At 40.2% G+C, this 18,893-nt stretch overlaps 1 protein-coding gene across 1 annotated transcript in view; it reads left to right on the top strand.

The window, feature by feature from the left end:
* The window catches only part of CRYBG3 (crystallin beta-gamma domain containing 3), an 81,157-nt gene that overhangs the window by 9,957 nt on the left and 52,307 nt on the right, over positions 1 to 18,893 (top strand). The window contains exons 2-3 of the mRNA XM_063419409.1: positions 3,893 to 3,971; positions 15,620 to 16,047. Of these exons, the coding sequence (XP_063275479.1) occupies positions 3,893 to 3,971; positions 15,620 to 16,047 (507 nt within the window). The remainder of the gene's footprint in view (positions 1 to 3,892; positions 3,972 to 15,619; positions 16,048 to 18,893) is intronic.

Here is an 18,893-nt window from a genome sequence, read left to right as displayed (position 1 = left end):
TTTTTTCTTGACTGTAATCCCTCTTGTAATCTCTTTTTGTGTGAGCAGCAATGCAGAATGGGAACATGTCTTGCTAGTAAGAATCTCTAGCCTCTCTTTCCAAAGTATAATGATTAAAAACTTGGACCACAAACCTGCTTCTGGTTCAGACGCCACCTGTCCAAGTATTACAGAAAGGTCAAAAGAGAGGCGGCAGCAGAGGAACAAAAAGCAATAGCAAATGGCACAAAGAAAGGTTTGTTCAGAAGATACAAATGATACCATTCTGCAACTTAAATTTAATCTTGATTAGTTAAAGAATAAGAGTGATGCTAATCAGTTTAGGCATGCTGGCAAGACAGTAGAAAGAGCAGCAAGACAGCTGAGGAGAAGAAATCCTTCTAACCTTCCTCTAAACCTTCGCTAAAGATTAATCCATCTCTGTTGGATGCACTAATATGTAAGAGAAAAAAGAATGTCTAGCAGAAATAGCAACAGAAGGGCAGTAGATTACATATCAGAGAGGCTTGGGTTTCTAGAATTAATTGTAACAGTGTCTTTTTATTTACTATTTCCATGCCTTTTTTTCCCCCATTAAATCTATAAAATGAGAGTAGTATCTGTCTAAATATGTGAACAAGTGGTTTTGACAATTTGTAAATGACTGCCTGGATAGGTAAGAAGCCCATGGAAGTAAGTTGGCAGAGGTGTTTTCTTTCTTCCTGAGATCATGCTTTGCTCTTTTATTTCTTAAAAGCAAAGATGAGTTGATTCAAAACTTGGGTTATTAGCAGCCTATTTCTGGGTGTACATTGTAACAGCAATAGTTTGTGAAGCACAGAGGTGAAGATTAATTCATCTTCCTGACTGGACCAGTGTGAAACACTCTCCTGAGGGGTGGCTGGCCTATCTGTGGGTGGTTAAGCACAAGCTGAACTTTAGATGTGCTCAACTGGAGATAACATTGGTGGTACCTGCCGTGGCAGAGTGCTCCAGAAAGGCACTGCTCTGGACAAGCTTAAAATTGTGTGGAGCCAAACTTTATAAACACAGCTGTAGCCCTAGGTTGCAGTGATGTGGTGGATACAATGATGAGAAGAGGGAAAGCCCTAAAATCTGTAGGGAGTTGTCAGTGGGGATTGCTAAGTTTCATTGTGTGAAGGAAATGAACAGCAGCCAGCAAGTTCTCCAGTCCCAGGCAACTGTGTCTGTGGTGTTCAGGCTGTAAAAGGTAACCTTGCAAAGCCATTTTATCCTAAACAAGCCACGAGGCCTTTGTGCAGCAAAGAAGCTTTGGTGCTGTAAACTAACAACTTTTTGTGCTGTAAAACTCAAACCATTTGGTTTCAGTCAGAGATCCATTTAGAACTAAGGGGAGAAGAGGTTCACACCAAGCAGCCTCTGTGGTGGTGTGAGGGGCAGTGGTTTGTCCTGCTCGTTCCTGCTGAGTGACATTTGTTGCCCCTTCGTTGTGCTGTTAGAAATCACTGCACCGTAAACTGGATCACAGGCTGGATTTTTCCTCAAGGAAACTTCCGCCCCACTCTTGATTTTATCAAAAAATGTCGCCCTACTGAGAGCCCATTTTGGCTGAGTTAAGGATGTAGAGATAACTGAGGCTGAGGAGGAAGGAGTGGAGATTTCTAAAGCTGGTTCTGCTGACAAAGTCAGCATGTTTGAGGAACTACACCCTAAAGCAAAAGGTTAAGGAATGTAGAAACGCTAGAATATAAACCATGAAAGGGTGTGGGGAAATACTTCCACAGTTAGGGTTATTTTATGGTGGAGGGGAAAGTTTTGATACTTTTTTTTTAACTTGTTGATTTTAAGATGCTTATCTGCTGAATTGCATTCTTTCAGTTTTGGCATGTATGCTATGGAATTTCTATGGCTAGCTAGAAGAAAGTAATACAGACATGTATTTCAAATATAAACAAAAAGGAGGGAAATTAGAAGTTTTTGGGCAAAAAAAACACGTGATGTAAAGGGAATAATATGAGCAAAACAAAGTGATGCATTAATTCGTCACTGATAATGTATGCTGGCAGGACTTAATGAAAGCAAGGATCTCATATGATCTGCAGACCAGTTCTATAAAGAGGGATACACTGAATTTAGGAAGAATGTCTGGTAGACATCAACCTCATTATTCCACTCTCAACTCCAGAGACTTCCTGTTCATGTCAAATGTATCAGCATCAGGAAAAGCCATGTAGATGTGAGAAGGGTATTTTGGTTTTTAGTTTATTTTTTTTAAATCAACAACAAAACAAAAACTAGGAGAGAGAAAATAGGTTATGTACAGAGAAACACCTTTATTAGTGTGCCAGACTGCCCAGAGTGATTGTGATATCTCCTTCATGAAATGCATTAGCAGCAGATGAAATTGATAGCAGATATTAATTCATCTGCTCTGTCTTCAAGGGAGGCAAAGAACAGCCAAGACTTTCTGTCTGATGCTCTCCCTGAAAAAGCATCTTTGTGTTTATGAATGCATTGTGAGAGATTACCTAAGGTGATGTGAAAATACATGGTTTTCGACTTGGAGATGATCTATAAACAGGAGGAAGAAACTTTTCTTTTGATGCATCTGAAAAGATGTGAAAGATCTTGAAAAACTTAATTTTGGGAGAGTTCTAATGTCATTTTTATTCAGGGAATCCTGTCTCTGAACAGCTGAGGAGGAAACTTATGTTTAGTCAGAGTGGCTTTTGCATTTTGTGTGTATATCAGTGTATACAGAATGCATATGTCTAACCCACAATAGGAAGAAAACCTTTCATTTTGGGAGTCTTACTGAGATGTGCTTACCTGTGGTTTACAGACAGGAGCAGTAGGGATACAGCAGCACCTTAATTCCTTCTCCTGCCAGAATTTCACCAAACTGCTCATAATTTCTTTTTGATTTAAAGAGCTTTCAGTTCATCTCTTCACATGAGTTCAGAAATAAGGGCTTGCGCATTTTTCAACACCAAAGTTAAACGTTTAAGGCTGGTGAAGAAGGGTATTCAGAGTGATTATGAATTAATTGAAATGCTTATATGATATGTTAGCACGAAGTTATTTTTCTTCGTGTAATGCTACACAATGCAGGAACTGATGTGTGTCGTTAACATCAGCTAATGTTTTCCTTGATAATGTTTTTGCTTTTAAGTTGCTTGTAGCATAAAGGTTGTGATTAAAATGTTCTCTGCTGGATTGTGTGTAAGGATTGTTCTAAGAACTGGGGTTGAGGGCAGGGGGTTGGTTCCCTTCATTCCAAAGATGAACTCTCAAGAAAATTTGAATGAATTTAGTGAGTTTCCCATAAGGACACACATGATTTTGGACTTCTGGCTTTTAAAACAGAACAGCATTGCCTTGGTAATTAACATGTACCTGTTGTCCCCTTCCTAAAATTCGTTCTGCATTTGCATGGCCCAGTGGGCATGTTCAGTGAAGAGCTGTTCCATGCGGTGGCTGTGATTTGGGATGATTCCACCTGCCAGGAGTGCATTCCTCTTGCTCACAGCCCTCAGAATGGGGAGTGCCTTGGAGCTGCCAGGTGTGCCAGCTGGTCCCGTGGCAGTGGATGCTGCTGTGGTAGATCATTGTTCACTTACAGTTGAAAAATAATACACAGGCATGGAAATCCTGTTGCTTTTCAGCTGGAAGAGCTGAAATGCCGCGTGCTGTTTCTGAATGCTTGAATTCAAAAACCTCTGTATGAGGTGAAACAGTCATTAGCTGTCTTCAGCTTTTTGGGGCTTGGTTTTTTCAGTTACAATATCTGCAGATATGGACTACAGTTTGGAAATAAGTTTTTCTGTCCTTCTAAGTTAAAGCTCACTTGTGCTTAAATTGAATGTGTTGGCTCTTGAGAGGATTTGAATAATGCAAGTACTCAGCATTACAAAATATTTTTGTTTTTCAGTTCTGAAAACAAAGGGAATGAAGCCATAAATTCAAAGAGCAGCCAAAGGGAAAGCACAACTCTGCCTGAACTCTTGAAGGTAAGATTTTTATTGACTAATATTTACTTTAGGTAAAATCTGCCACCTCTGCTTGTGACTGTTGGTTAGAGTTCTGATGTTGGATGCACTCCTGTACTGCAGTGTGGCACCTGATTGCTATATTCTAGGTTAAGGCCCACTATGCCAGGGTTCCAGTGTACATGCTGAAGACAGAAAAACAGTTTGTGCTTCACATTCTTAAAACAAAGTCCATACATTTACTTACAAAGAAAGAACTGGGGCCTCAGTGCTAATTCCACATGCAGTTAGCCAGTGAAGAAGAAAATATTTTTATCAAACCATGTTTTCAGGCTTTGCTCTAGAGCACCATTTCTGTAAATTTTACGAATATCTAACGAGTCTTTGCTTGCCTGAAGGTCTGCTGGTTGCCAGCCAGAGCGCTGTAAGATCTTTCTGCTGAAGTTTGTGTGTAGGTCAGGTGCTCCTCACCAGTTACCCGTGTTAATCATGCTTGTCTTGTCCTGTAAGTGTTGCACTGCAAGCAAAAGACATGTTCCTCTGTGATCAAGGCTTCCTCATGTGACACCAGACACACCTCTGAAGTTGTGCATAGTTTCAGCCAAATATTATAAATAATTATGTACAGCACAGGTGATAGCAGCTGTCTGCCCCTGTCACATCTTGCCCTGCAAGGCGCTGTTCTAGTGATGAAGTCACTAAGCAGTTTTGCTTGAATTTCTGTTCCTTTTCGGAGTTGTTTCAGCTCAGTGCAGATAATACAGAGGCTGCTTCCCCAAGAGGGGCTTGCCTAATCTCTGCCAGATTCATTTGTAGGCTTCTTAACACCCTTAATCTGAGATTCCTGTGGCATGTTGCATTTATTGAGCACTCGTGGTGTATGGAGAAGGGAGTGCTTGCCTTCTGTAGGGCCCTCAGTCCCTCTGTAGTTGCATCCTCAGTATCCAGGGACCATTTGTTTGGGCTTCACCAAAGTTGGAGACTTTGCAGTTGCCTCTGCAAAGACCCCAGCAGAGTAATTTGCTCAAGAAAATTCTGTTTTGACTGTGGTTTGTCTATGGCAAGGTGGAAGACGATGTTTGTTCAGAAGCCGGGTGGATTTAAGCCAACCCTGTCAGTTCAGAGCTCCTGGAAAATGCCACTGCATGGCTTCCTATTACCTTAAATCATTGATTTTATGCCTTGCAATGCAGGCAGAAAGGTTTCTGATAAACCAGAGGAGATTCTATCTACTGTAATATAAGAAAAATTTCTCCGTTTTAAAAGAATCTCATTTTTCTGTGTCAGATCATTGAAAAATTCCAAACCAGATTTTCCTTTGGAGGAGGGTTTGGACTGAGGAAGGGGAAGAATTCAGCATACATGCACACTACTTCAGCACTAGGAATTGCTTAAAAGGAAGTATGAATAGGGCTAGGTCTCAAGGAAAAAGCAGGATGTGTAGGTGGAACAAAGCAAGCATAGCAAGTTTAAGTTACCTAAGAGTATTTCTTTCTTGCCAAAAGCTAGATCTGATTAATTTTTTTTCATTTACAGAAGTCACAATTCAGAATCTTTCCCGCTGAATCTGTTTCAGTACTCTTTTACTCAGAACAAGTGCTTTTATAATACTGTGCCAAAATTAGTGCTGCAAAGCTTTTTTCCAAGTATCTGATCTCCTCTTTGTCTTGCCATAAGTTTTCATTTCATGACATTGTTTTAGACCTATGTTAAAAAGCCTAAAACTGTGACATTGTCTTTGAAATAATATCTGGTGTTTGTATAGGCTTTAGGAAGAAGGTGTGGTTTTCATATTACTAGAACGTGCTGGCTCTTCAGCTTTGTTGAGAGCTTCCTGTCTCACTTATTTTCCTCTTTCTTAAGCTGCTCAATAACCTTGTGATACACTTGGATAGTTTCATATGCACAATAATGAGTACTTTGAGCAGTCTTAATTTTTTTCATTTAGTGTGCACAGAAATTACAACTAGATAATAAAAACTTATTCAGAGAAAGTAGAGAAAATATTGGTTTTCTGATGCTCCCCCCACTACATTTTCTGAGAAAAATATTTTTATGGTTTTTCCCTCTCACTGCTGTCTCCAATACTTGAAATTTGGTAACACCACACTGGCCAAAATAAACTGTGTTCTGCAAAGACCACCAGACTGCACCTGAGCAGTTGGAGCTGTCTTAATTGTGGTCTTGGGATAATCTTCAGAGTCTTTCCAGCCTAAATGATTATATGAAAGGTATGATCTGTGTTATTAGAAGATGCTTCAGGTTTTTTCATCCAATCATCAAGGTTACTCTAGGCTGACAAAACAATAGTTATGGGAAGCGTGCTTTGTGAAGAATGTCTGAAGCTATATGTGGATCAGTTCTGGGCAGGTTTCCAAGCATGCCCATGTATCTGAGCTGTGCTTCTACCTCAGCATTTCAGGTGGATGGTGACTAAAAGTGAAACCGTGTTGTGTCTGTGTTAGCTGTCACCAAGCTAATGAGCCATCATATTTCTGATAGGCTTCCTTGCTGTGATTTTGTATATTCCTTGGCCATCTCAGCAGGAAGCCAGGGGCGAAATAGCAGAGAAGCTGTAAGTCTCTGATTTAGCAGCAAAAGTCAAATGTCTAAATTACAACTGACTGGGTGAGTGGAGCTGGGAATTGTGCCGAGCTATGGTGGTTCTTTGACTCTTCTGAGCATATCAGGCACAACTTCTGTACTTTACCCCGGTTACTTGTTCCCTACAAAGAAATATTTAGCCCATAAAGGGAGGAAAATATATTTTAATATGTGCTTTTTGAAGATATTAAGCCTAATTTTTCTGTGTGCCAGGGGGACTTTATCAGTCAGCACTTGATCACTTTCAAGAAAATATTACTGCAATGTATTTGCTGTTAATTGATTGCAGAAGGAACACCACTCCCTCCCAACATTTATTTACAGATTTTGTTTTGCTTCTGTTTCTTGGAATTAGGGCTGTAAAGGGTGTCCTTTCTGGGTAAACGCTGCGTTTGAGCGCCCTGGTTGTTGAACAGATGGTTGTGTGGATGTAAACAGCTCTTGAACTTCATGTTTGTGTACTGAGTATCTGCACTACAAAGTGTCCAGTACACGTTGGTGTATCATTAACCTCACTTTCAGTGCTACAGGGACTTTGTTTTCAAAGGGAATATTGCAACAGTGCTCCCTGCAAAAGTGTGTTTTGTGGTCCCTGGATATCCTTCCGGTTGCAGTGCATGGAGAAAATGGCACATTCTTCCATAACCCATTAGGAAGGAATCCTTAAGTATCTCAGCACCAGAGCCACCCTGTGGGCTCTGTCGTGCAAACCCAAAAGTTCCAAAAAGTAAGTGCAAGTTTGATATACCAAATGTATAATTTAGATTACAGTATTTCAGTAGCATCAGGTATTCTATCATTTGGCCCATAGGCTGAAGCCTGAATTAACCTGAGACAGTCTCAGCCTTCATAGAAAACTCAGGAGCAGAAAGTACAGCAGAGATAAAGAAGTCTGTTCCTGTGCCCCAAGGTGAGATCTCTGTAGCTATGTCATACCTGATAAAAGTTTGTCTGACTTGTTCTCAAGGACCTCCAGGGATGGAGATCTCTTAAGATGTCTCCAACCTCATCAGACAACTGTTCTACCAATTCCATAGACCTTATAATTAAAAAGCCTTTTTCTTAACATGCCATCTAAAGCTTCTGTGCTACAAATTAAACCTGTAGCTAATTGTCCTCTGACAAGTACTCCTGTACGCTGTGAACATGGAGAGGAGATTGCTCTGTAGCTCTGCTTTCTCACATGAATTTCATTTTAAGGTAACATAAAGATAGCTGTATTTAAGCAGGAGACATGGGATTAAATTTTGATGGCAAGGGCTGCAATTATGTGATAAGATGGAGCCAGCTTCTTTTTGGAGTTGCAACGGGTACAAGTTGGAACATGGGAAATTCCAGTCACCCATATGAATTTTTTTTTTCCCTCTACTATAAAAGTGGTCACCTATTGGAACAGTTTGGCCAAGTGAGTTGCAGAATCTTTGTACTTGGAAATACTCAAAACAAAGCTGGATGAAGCAGAGCTGCTTCGTGCAGGAGCACAGCCTGCATGACCTCCCCAGCCACATTCCTTTCAGCCGAATTTGTGCTGTAATTCTCTGTCACAAAATTTTTCATCCAGTGTGCCAATTTCCAAAATACTCTTTTAGAAGGCCCATGAAGTTGCTGAATATGGGTTGCTGTCCTTACTGAATATCCCTTATGCTGACTCTAGTTTTAAGTTTTATAAAAAAGTTAGAAATCAAAATTAAACCTAGAGTCTTAGTTAACTGCATATTGTTTTCCAGATAGCATAGGGTGGGGATTTATATTATCACAGTTTTATTTTATATTGATTTTATTTCAAAAATCTCATCACTTTGAATTTCATCACTAATTATCTAAGTAAAGTCTGCTCAAGCTGTGAATTCCTGCTAAATTCCTGACTTAATAATTAGAAATCAATTAGAGAGGGATGCTTTGTCTTTTGGGAGTCAAGGGAGATGGACTACTGCTGCCAACCATGAATTTTTGAAAAACCTGAGGGTTACTTTTAAAAACTGTTGCTGTTGCTGCCCACAGCAACGAATGAAGTATAAAACAAGAACGGTTTTGGAGTTTGTACAAGCAAGATTTCTCTTGTGAAAGCTGAAAGCAGATGTTTTTCTCCTCAGCCATGATGTACACTTCTGTTGCAGTGGAATTTTATTGGTGGTACCTTTTGGTTTCCCAGGACACTTTGTTAAATTGATGGTTGGCGTTAACAGCTGTATGTGTTGAGGAAGATATTTCTAAATCTAAAGTTGTGATAAATTCCCGTGTCATACTGAAGATTTTTAGAAAGAATGATCTTGAAATGTGCTTCCATCTCTACTACTTTAGTTCTTCAAAGAAGGGATCATGAGCAGGGAATTTTGTTTCAGGATGGATGGGAGGAAAAAAAAAAAGGCTTAAACCTTGGTTTGTTTAGCTCAGGAAAGCAGCAGACAGATAAAGCAGAAATGTGATGCCAGGTGCTATAATCTGCCAGTAGGATGTAAGTGCAAGTGGAAATCATATTGTCTCACCCCATTCCCAGTGTACTGTCACCTTCACCATTGAAAAGGTAAATTTCACCTCTTTTTCTTCTCAAGCTTCAAGAAATTGTCAAATAAAAGAGAACAGAATTTGTTTTATGTGTGTGAAAACATATTCGTTAAAAGGCAATGAAAGGGTAGTGCTGGAAGACTTTGGGGGAAAGAAAAGTAAGACAGACAATGTAATTCTGTTCTCTCTGGCTCCACAATAGCCCTTGTAGGAATGAGGTGATGGTGCATACTCAGAAGTGAACACCAGTTTTTAATCTTATCAGAGCTTTAAAATAATTTAATGAGAAAATTCAGAAGGGAAAAATTTTGAGCAGCTCTGCAAATGGTGTGAAGAGAAATTTTTAAATTAAAAAGTTAATTTTGCCATTCTAGAGACTTTCACTGAGTTTAAAATTCCCTGTGAAGGTGACCTAGCATAACTTTATTTCAAACTGTACCTCCTTTTTTCTACCTTTTCATTTGAAATGTTCACCCTTACCACTTTATCTGTTGTTCTTGTCAAGGAATGTATCTCTGGATACTTCCTCAGATTTTAGGAGAATATTGTAGAGTTTCAGAGAATGTTTGTTTCATCTTTTCTCATCTGACAAATTAAATATACATTGATAATTCCTTGCTGTTTCAAGAATTCAAGTGGATAAACAAATTTTTAAAGTCCTAGTGCTGAACTTTGAACAGATGCAGTTGTCTTTCCAAATGTTAAATAGTCATTGACTTTAAATAGGTTTATTTTTAAAAATGCAAAACTGATGCAGTTTAACTAAAAGTCTCTTCCTGTTGTTTAACTTTTACTCCTGATTATGAAGATGCCATGATTTCATTAGTTTTCTAGTTACTCTTGTCTTCCGGGGTTGCCATGACCTGATTTTTTTCATGTCAAACCAAGCAGAGAAATGAGGATGTGGAAGGAAAACTTCACACTATTATAAAGCCAAAATTTTCAGGTTAATTGACTATTTGTAGAGGTACTGAGTTAGTCTTTAATTTAAATTCCCCCAAAACCTCAAATCACTCTTTGCTTCTTTTGGGGAGTTTTTGCTTTTTCTCATTAGTTAAAAGGTACATTTTAGTAAAGATTAAATAGTTTTTTACAATGGTAGACCTCCCTTACATCTTCTATACCACCATTGTATTTATTTGCTTAAATAGGAAAACCCCACTTTAACCATGTGTTTTTTCAATCCATTTGTTTCATAAACACTAGCAATAGTGGACTTTTAGGGGTTCTTACTGTGCAATTCACTGTCTGATAGTACTTTTGCCTGAATTTTTCTTAATGCCATTCTAATTCCCTTAGACAAGTCTTGTTCTCAATCTATGTCACTATCTATTAAGCTCTCTCACTATGTCCATTAGTGTTTCATTTGGTTTCCATAAGTGGGAGATTACACCAAAGATGCTTTAACCTCCTAGAGAAATAAAATCTGCTGAAAAACCTGAATAGTTGGCTCACTGTGGGGATGAACTAGGCTGCCACCAGCCTCAGCTATATCACTGTGGATTTTGCTTAGCACACAGAATTTATGTACTGTGTCAGTGTTCAAATTGAGTGAGGTGCTCATAATTGTTAAATGAAATGCAGCTGTCTCAGTTGTGTTGAAAGGTCAAAGCTAAGGCTAGGAACAAGATTAATTCCCCTGTACTATAGGTGGCAATGCCTAAATGTGCTACTCTGTGCACCCAGCAGTTCAGGCAGAAGCTCTTAAATGATTTCTAAATGCCAGCGAACAGAAATTCAGGAGTAGTGCCGTGACCCTTTCTCAGATGCGTAAATCGGGATGTTGGGGTTAAACGACTTGTTGGAAGTCCCTGGGGTGAACTAGTGGTGATCCTGAATTTCTGATGGCAGCCCATCTTCTCCCAGAAGCGCAGGAGAGATGGCAGAAGAGGTGAGATGGCAGAGGGAGGTGGTGGAAGCGTGTCTGTGCAGGAGGCAGGATGTTCTCCAGCAGCAGCTCCAGTGCCGCAGGACGGGCAGCCTGAGAGGTCCCTGCACGGCCGGCTGGAGCTCCTGCTCCATCATGAGCATTCATTCACGGGGAGGGAGATTCGAAATGTCTGGCACTTGTGCCTGGAAGCTAAAGCTTTGTTCACGGAGATCCGTGTTTTAATGCTGTTAATGTTTTCATTTCACTCGTTAGGCCAATAAAGGAGGTTGTATTTTTGGCAGACGGACGTAGCCCTTGCTGGCTGAGAACCTCCGGCGATTCAAACTTCAGCCAGGCAGCTGCCGAGAAAAGGTGATTTACAAGCGTGGTCACAAGGGGGGCTGTTCCCTGCTGGCGCAGGAGGTGAGGGAAACTGAGGCAAAGCAGCACTCCCTCCTCAGGAGTGCCACCTCGGGCCATTGTTCACACTGCTGGCGAGCCCCGGGCCTGCCGAGGGGCAATTAGGCCGAGGCGACTGTCTGTGCTGCAGCCAGCAGTGGATTACAGCCTGGAAAACACACCTCGGCTGCTGCTGAATAAATCAGCAGGGATAGGAATCCTGCCTGAGCCATGGCACCGTGGGCTTGTCTCCTGAGCCCCGGGTGCCAGGCTTCTGTGCAGCAAAGTGGGAGCACGGTGCCCTGGCACGGCATCGCTATTCACTGCAGTCTCCTCCTGATCGGAGTCACCGTCTTGTTTCATGCCCTGCCACACCAGCCTCGTTGCATGTGAGGGCACCGGCCCACAGGATAATTCAGGTTGAAGGGACCCTGGAATGTCATCCAGTCCAGCCTCGGTTCAGCTACGAGGTCAGGCCAGGTTACCCAGGGCTCGCCCAGTGAAACTCGGAGGAGCGAGTTGCTGAAGGACTAAAAGCTAATTAAAGCTTCATGAAGCATGTCACAAGCAGGAAAGCTCACAGAGAGTGGGAAAGGGGAGGCGAGTGGAAGACTGATGACAGTTCATTACAAGAGGAGCAGAAAGACAACACTATAGCAGGAATCGTTTTTTTCCTTGCATCAGCAAGGATCTTAAATGGGATCTGGCAGGTAGATCTTCATCCAGAAACTGCTGTTTTCTTGGTGAACCTGAGAAATGATTCAGACTGCTGTGACACCATAAGAGGACTTTTAAAATTTATTTTTCTTTGCCTGATGGCATGAAGTATAGGTAAAACAAGAGTCACTGGTATTCCTGCAGTGTTGTGAATAACGAACTGCTCAAGTTTAGTTGTGACACAGAATCAAATGCTCTGTCAAGGTCAGCTAGAAACCCTGACTGTGGAAAACTGGTGGGATGTACCATGGAAAGGATTACTTTATATATACCCTATGCCCTTACCTTTTTTTTTCCCCCGAGTGTTCTCTGGGGGCTTCTGTCAGAGACAGACTGGGAGGGAGGCATGGGGAATGATAAGTGAAAGTTTCTGTGATACTGGCTCATGGAATTGCCACCGTGCTGCCTGTTCATCAGGCACTTGTGCCTGAAGGCTCCTGCTGTGCTCGAGGCTTACTGGCTTTCCAAAAGTAAAATCGTGTGCTTTTGTCTCAGTAATTTAAATATGGCACCATCTCAAAGTACAAACTTCAGAATCTGCAGCAGGAACAGCGCTGTTTGTATAATGCCTAAACAGTGCTTCAGACTTTGAATTGAGATTTTGTGTGCAAATGATGGAATACCAATAGTCAAGCTGTCTGTTATGGCAAAGTGGAGCAGGAGGGAGAATATATTGAGAGTAGGATTGATTATATTGAAGGGAAGAAAGCAGGATTTGCATCATTTCTGTGTTAGGATTTAATATCCACATATATCTTCAAATAAGCAGAGTGTAAGTGTTCTCTGTGGCTTTTTTTCATGCAAGACGCTATTTATGGTTAAAGGTATGGAAGGACCCTTTCATATTAAAACTTCCTGTTCTTTTGATTTACCAAAAGTTAAGTAACGAAAGGAAGATTAAAGAGGAAGGAAAGCCTAAATAGATTTCTGTTTCTGGAAGCAGAGACTACAAAACAGCTTTTCAAGCAGGGCATAAATTATGCTCACAAATAAGCTGCACAGTCTTTACAAGTGTTGTGTCTCAGAGCTGCTCGGAGAAGACTTTCACATGCAGAGATTTAACTATATTTGATGTCCTAGTTCCTAATAGGAAAAAAAACCCCAAACCCTCCACTAGTTTCTGAATACGAATGGTTTTAAAAAATGGGTAAACAACAAACAAAAACACTTATAAGACTAAACTTTGTTGTCAAGTTTTTAATGTAACAATTTCTTTTTTACTTAATGCATGTAGTTGTTAACTTCATAGATATTTTAATAGTTTGTAGAAATTTTTGTGGCTTAAGAGGGTTGTGCAGAGGAAAGAATAAGATTTGTATGCATTTCCTGCACTGAGGTACTCTTTTAGATTAGACAAATCTGTGTGAATTGGAACAAATCACAAAACTACGGAGAAATGCCCTCTTTCACTTAAAGCAGAGTTAAAATCTGATGTTGAAGGGTGCTGAGGTGTTAGTCAAAGTTAAGGAAGAAAATATGACAGTAGAACTTTGAAGCTAACATGGTGAATCATTCACTCATCAAATTTTGGAAGTTATTTTGTTTTCTTGTTTCTGTTTTGTATTTCCTTATGCAAAGTTCCCAGCTCCTATGACATAAAGTTAATTACTCAAGAGATTCATTCCAGGCTCTGGTGTAACTTGTCCAAAAACCGAAGACAGCAGCCAGAGCTGTGGCACATCTCCAAGCTGCACTGTTGGCATCTTCATTTCCAGGGGTGGGTTTGGGTGGAGTTGACGTGTAAAGCGTGAATCTCTGATCCCACAGGGCTGACCACACCACTTTGTGATGCATCAGCTGTTGATCAGTGCAGTATGTAGGGGAGCAGGTGGGATGAAAAAAGGCCAGAGTTTGACTTAGCCCACTTTTAATAGTTTACTTAAAAGTTCAGTGTGGTCGTATGAGTGTCTTGTCTGTTCAAAGAAAATGGAGGTTGTGTGGATTTCTCGAGGACAAATTAGTGCTGTTCAGTTTCTATCCTCACATAAATAATTGTTATCAACACATGCATCTTTTAATATTAAGCAATTGCATCTGCTCTGTATTTAAAGGATGAAAAAGCATTGCTTGAAGTTTAAAGACCACTGCTCCAGTATCACTAAATGTGTCGTGAAAGTTCTTAAGAAATTGCAGTTCCCCAAGGATGAAGCTGAGTTCAGTAAAACACTTTTTGCATCATCAACATGATCCTAGATGGGCTATGAACAAATAAGCCTGCTGGCTTTTTTAAGATTACTTCAAGTGGAAGTAGGATTGGTCACCTAGTGGAAATAGTAGCTTTCTGTGTAGATTGGATGGGTAGGTCTTGCCCAATTTGAAACAATTACTCTTATCCAAATGTATTGTTGAAACAGCTAAATTTTGCATAGGCCTTTTTGTTCATGTGCTTTCCCACTCCTGTTGAGCAGGATAGATTTCATCTGAGAAAAGCAGCAGGGGTAACTTTAATCTGTGTTAATAAACTCGGTTGAATCAGGAATTGAAATTACAAGGGTTGTACTGTAAAGATAAAATAGGTAGCAATAGCCTATGGCACCCACTACAAAGGGTGGGGCTGGGGGGAGGTGCTTCCCAGAAAACTTCAGTTGGGGGGAAAAAACACTTGCAGATTGTGAAGCTGAAAATGTGGTTACATGTGGTGTGTGTGAAGCCTTTCAGTGAAGTTGCATCATCCTTTTGGGCAGATGGTCTTGACAGAAGTAACATGAGCTTGGACAGCAGTCCTTGGATCTCTGAGAGGAGCTGACACAGGAAATTCAAGGGCATGAATTGGTGAGGAGTAGGGCTTGCCTTGCCTGTGGGCGTGGATGCTCAGCTGAGCTGAGGGAAGAAGTGAACGTGTGGCTTGAATGAGGTGAAGCCCTGCCTTGGTGCTCATTCATTTCAGTTCCCTGATAGGGCCCATAGGCAGTTCAGGTCACTTTGTTAAGGTTTTAAGGAAACTTTTGTGTGCTGGAGACTGGGGAGGTGACAAATCCATTTGGAAACAGCTCTGCAGTTAAGGAGAGCTGGCTAGAGGGTTCAACATTGGGTTGCTAAGGATAATAGATGGCATTCACCTCTGGGTTGTGAGTTGAGTTTGTTTTATCCCAATTCTGCTCTTGATTCTCCTCCGTTTTTCAGAAGTGCAGAGGGCTGTGGTGTGTTTGTGTTTGGCTGTGGTGTTCTTGCCTAGATTTGCAGGCTAAAAACTGTTCTCACAAGCACATGGGGGTTTGTTTGTGAAGCTGTGCTTTCTGAGGGCATTAGTCTGAAGTGTGAAATAACTATTCCTTGCTTCTTCCCCATATTTTTAATGCCAGTTGAAGTGATTGTTGCCATCTGTCCTGTATATTTTTCCACTGCATCTGTTTTGGGAATATTCTAGACTATGTTAGTCCTTTTTACTTATTGTAGAATAGGGACCTCTTTGGTGCAAAAGGAGAAGACAGCAAGCAGTGGGCTTTAACCTTTTTAAATAACAGATCTCCTGAAAGGTGTACAATGCACAGGCGCAAATGAAAATCAAGGAATTTGGGAATGTGTGAAAATGACAGGAACCATCCTCTTCATGTGCTTTTTGTATTTATCTTAGGCTTGTCAAAATGAAGAGAAGAACCATTCCACGGAAGAACTTAGCAAGTCTGAAATCCAGGAGGAGCTGAAAAAGGCTAATAGCCTTCCTAGTTTGACTCCTGGAATCAAAACATCAGATAAAGACAAGCAACCCCGAGAAGGCTTTTTTCATTTCCTTGGAAGCTTATTTAATATTGCAACAAAATCTTCTTTGGTAGAATCTAAACCCTCTACCTTCCAAGATGAACCCAGCAGATGTGAAAAGGATTTACAGAGCACAAATACCTTTCCAAAGGACATGCAGCCAAAGCACCCAAAAATTGAAGAGCCTACAGCTAGAAAAAGAGAGGATTCTGTAAATAAAGATGATGCTATCTTAAATAATACTGGGAAGGATACCACACGGGATCTTCGAGGAGGCTGCAAACAATCTTCAGATACAGAAAAGTAAGTTTTATAATTTATTATTAAATATGTTGATGTGTGTGTGTGTGTGTGTGTGTACAGAACTATGCTGACCAAGTTCTGCTGTCTGTGTGAGAGATGTCTGTCATTTCTAAGGGTGGTTGGGGTGTCCCTGACTTGAGTTCCTGCAAAACTCCAGTAGCAACTACCCTAAATAAATGACAAGGGGAGAAGAAGTCAACTGCAACAAAATATAACTGAAATGAAGTTGTTTAGAAGTCTCCTGACTAGATGCGGCACTTGAAATATGTTAAGAAAAAAAAAAGTGTTAAGAACTTATTTCCATCCATATTATGGCCTGTATAAAGGCTTGAATGTTTGTCCTTTTTATATCTCAGTAATTCAATGATTTTACTTCTGCAAATAAGGTTTTCTCTCTTTGAAATTATCTTTCCTAGTTTATTTGACTGGGTGATTATTGCTTGTGTGGTTTTTTCCCCTAGTTCTTTGGAGTTTTCCTGAGATGTAAAGGAAGTTAAGTAAAGCAATCAATTTCAATTAGCCCAAACTTGGAGCATTCTTTATAGTCCTGTAGTATTTTTAAAAGTAGATAAAAAAAAAAAAAAAGTGGTGGCAAGGGTAGAAAAGTTTCCAGAGCATAGAAGTTAAAAAACTGGTTGTGATCAACATTGCATATTACAAAACCTTTTATAACTCTCATAAACATAGCTATTAGTTTTCCAAAATAATTTGTAGCTGTTAAGTTGAATATTTGGCTACATGTGGGTCAGCACAGCATAGATTTGGAGTTAGGTGTGAATGTTTGCCTGTGGTACCTGTCCAGTTTTTGATGGATGTGTAGAACATGGACTTGTTTGTGGGCAGTGGATCTGCAAGTGATGATGACTCAGGCTTTCAGTATGACCCAGAGTATTTAGTTCAAATTTAAGCAGAAAGTAGTGATTGGAAGTGACCAGTAAGTCTATCACAGTGTTCCTGCTTGCATTGCAGAATGGGAGGATGGACTCAGAAGAAACATGCTTTTTTCTTTTATTTTTTTTTTAAATTAGAGTTGTATTCAGTCTGTTTATTGGTGGCATGTGAAACGTTTCATCTTCATGCAGGAGGTCAGAGACAGCCAAAAGAGCTGTTTATTGAATTCCATTTCCATACTGGGAATGTCTCCAGCACTCTGCCCTTACCTATTATTTGGCAGAATAATGATTTGAAGCTTTATGTTATAAATGCAGTGGCTGATCAGGATATGAATAGGTGATGTGATACCTATTTAGGTGAAGTTAAAACTGTATTTCCACCTTCAAAATACAATATTTAATAGTTGTGTTCTCATGAGCACTCTGGTTTGGTCTGTGACGTGGTTGGCTGGTTTTTTTATCCCAGATTCTTGTCATGGTATCACCCATCTGACTGTGCTTTTTCCAAACTGCAGCTCAGCACCATCACTGCTTTGATCAATGCTGGAGGAAAGTTCTTCTCCCCTTGGCTGCTCCCTGGAGAGCCCAGGAGCCTGGTGTTATTTGGTCTAGCTCCTGAGAAACTGTATTCCCTAAAACCTGTTGGACAGGCTGGGTTGCTGCATCAGTCTCTTGCTGTTATTTGCTGTTTCTGTAGTATGTCCTTCACTGTGTATGCACAATTTACAGGGTAAGATGGATCTCATTTCCCTTTTTCTTCTTGTGAATTTTTCACAAAAATGTGGATTAGTAAAATAAGGCATTTATCAAAGTTTGCAGAGTTTGGAAAGTGTGGGGGTTAACTCACTGATGTGACCTCTGTGCAAAACTTTTCGAGTTATTTTTGTTTTCCCAAAGTCAAAGTTACAGTTGGATTTTTCAATTGACCGTCCTTTGGCATTGTCCTGTATTGTTAGATAATCTTTGCAAAACAGTGTAGATTTTTTTCAGTGTAGTTCACATGTCTCATGGCTAAGCAAGCATGAAAGGATGTGTGTTGCTAGTTTGGAAGTAAGGGTTGGTTGGCCTCTATACAGAATGCAGCTTTTCCATGGAAAATAACTTTTTTAAATTGAAGAAAAATAGTATATATTTTTCATTGTAGTTCTTGTAAATTAAGGCAAACATTAAACCAATCTGTGTCCTTTTAAGCTCATGCTCAGAAGTACAGTGTACATTCTGCCCTTTATGGCTTGGTATACTAACAAGTAAGACAATGTCTGTGTAACTTTAATTATGTTTTTCTCTGCATGACCACACAATGTGAACTGCTCTTCTGAAGCAATTAGTAAATAAAAAGTTGGAATCACTGCAGGGAAGGAGAGGCTTGCATTGTTTACCTTTCTAAAATTCTGAGTAACTGTTTTTTTAGTAAGGATAACTTGTTTTATTCTTTTATGGAAGTGGTTATGCTGGATTTATTCTCTTGAAGTTTATAAAAGTTTAAAGGATGTAGAGGAGTTTACTCTTTCCAGTACTAGCTGAGTTTTTTACTAAATACTAACTAGCTGGTGTTCAATTAGCATAGCTAAAATGTAAAAATGCTCTTGGTTGCTGCCAGCTGGCTGAAGAGTCTTCTTGAGAGTGGTGCTACAGGCACATGAGGAATGATGGGGAGAAGGGGTAAAGACATGGCACAAAGCAACAGGAAGGTGTGGAAACCATGAAGGGCAAAGATGATGTGAACCTAAAAGTGATTGAGTCCTAAAAGTCATATGAGACATGCTAGTGAGCCATTTAAAGGTATTGATTCCATTGATTGTTGCATTAAACTGCAATTTTAGCTTTTCCTCTAGAGGCAGGATGTAGCAGAGAGCTTTACAAATCCTTGTGACCAACTGCATTATTAATCTTGCAGCAGTTTCCTTTGTCCTGAGGACGATGTAAATGAATTTGTTAATTCTAAACTAGAGT

This window comes from Prinia subflava, chromosome 25 (genome assembly GCF_021018805.1).
Source record: "Prinia subflava isolate CZ2003 ecotype Zambia chromosome 25, Cam_Psub_1.2, whole genome shotgun sequence".
Lineage (NCBI taxonomy): Eukaryota > Metazoa > Chordata > Aves > Passeriformes > Cisticolidae > Prinia > Prinia subflava.
This window is presented reverse-complemented; position numbering and strand designations above follow the sequence as displayed.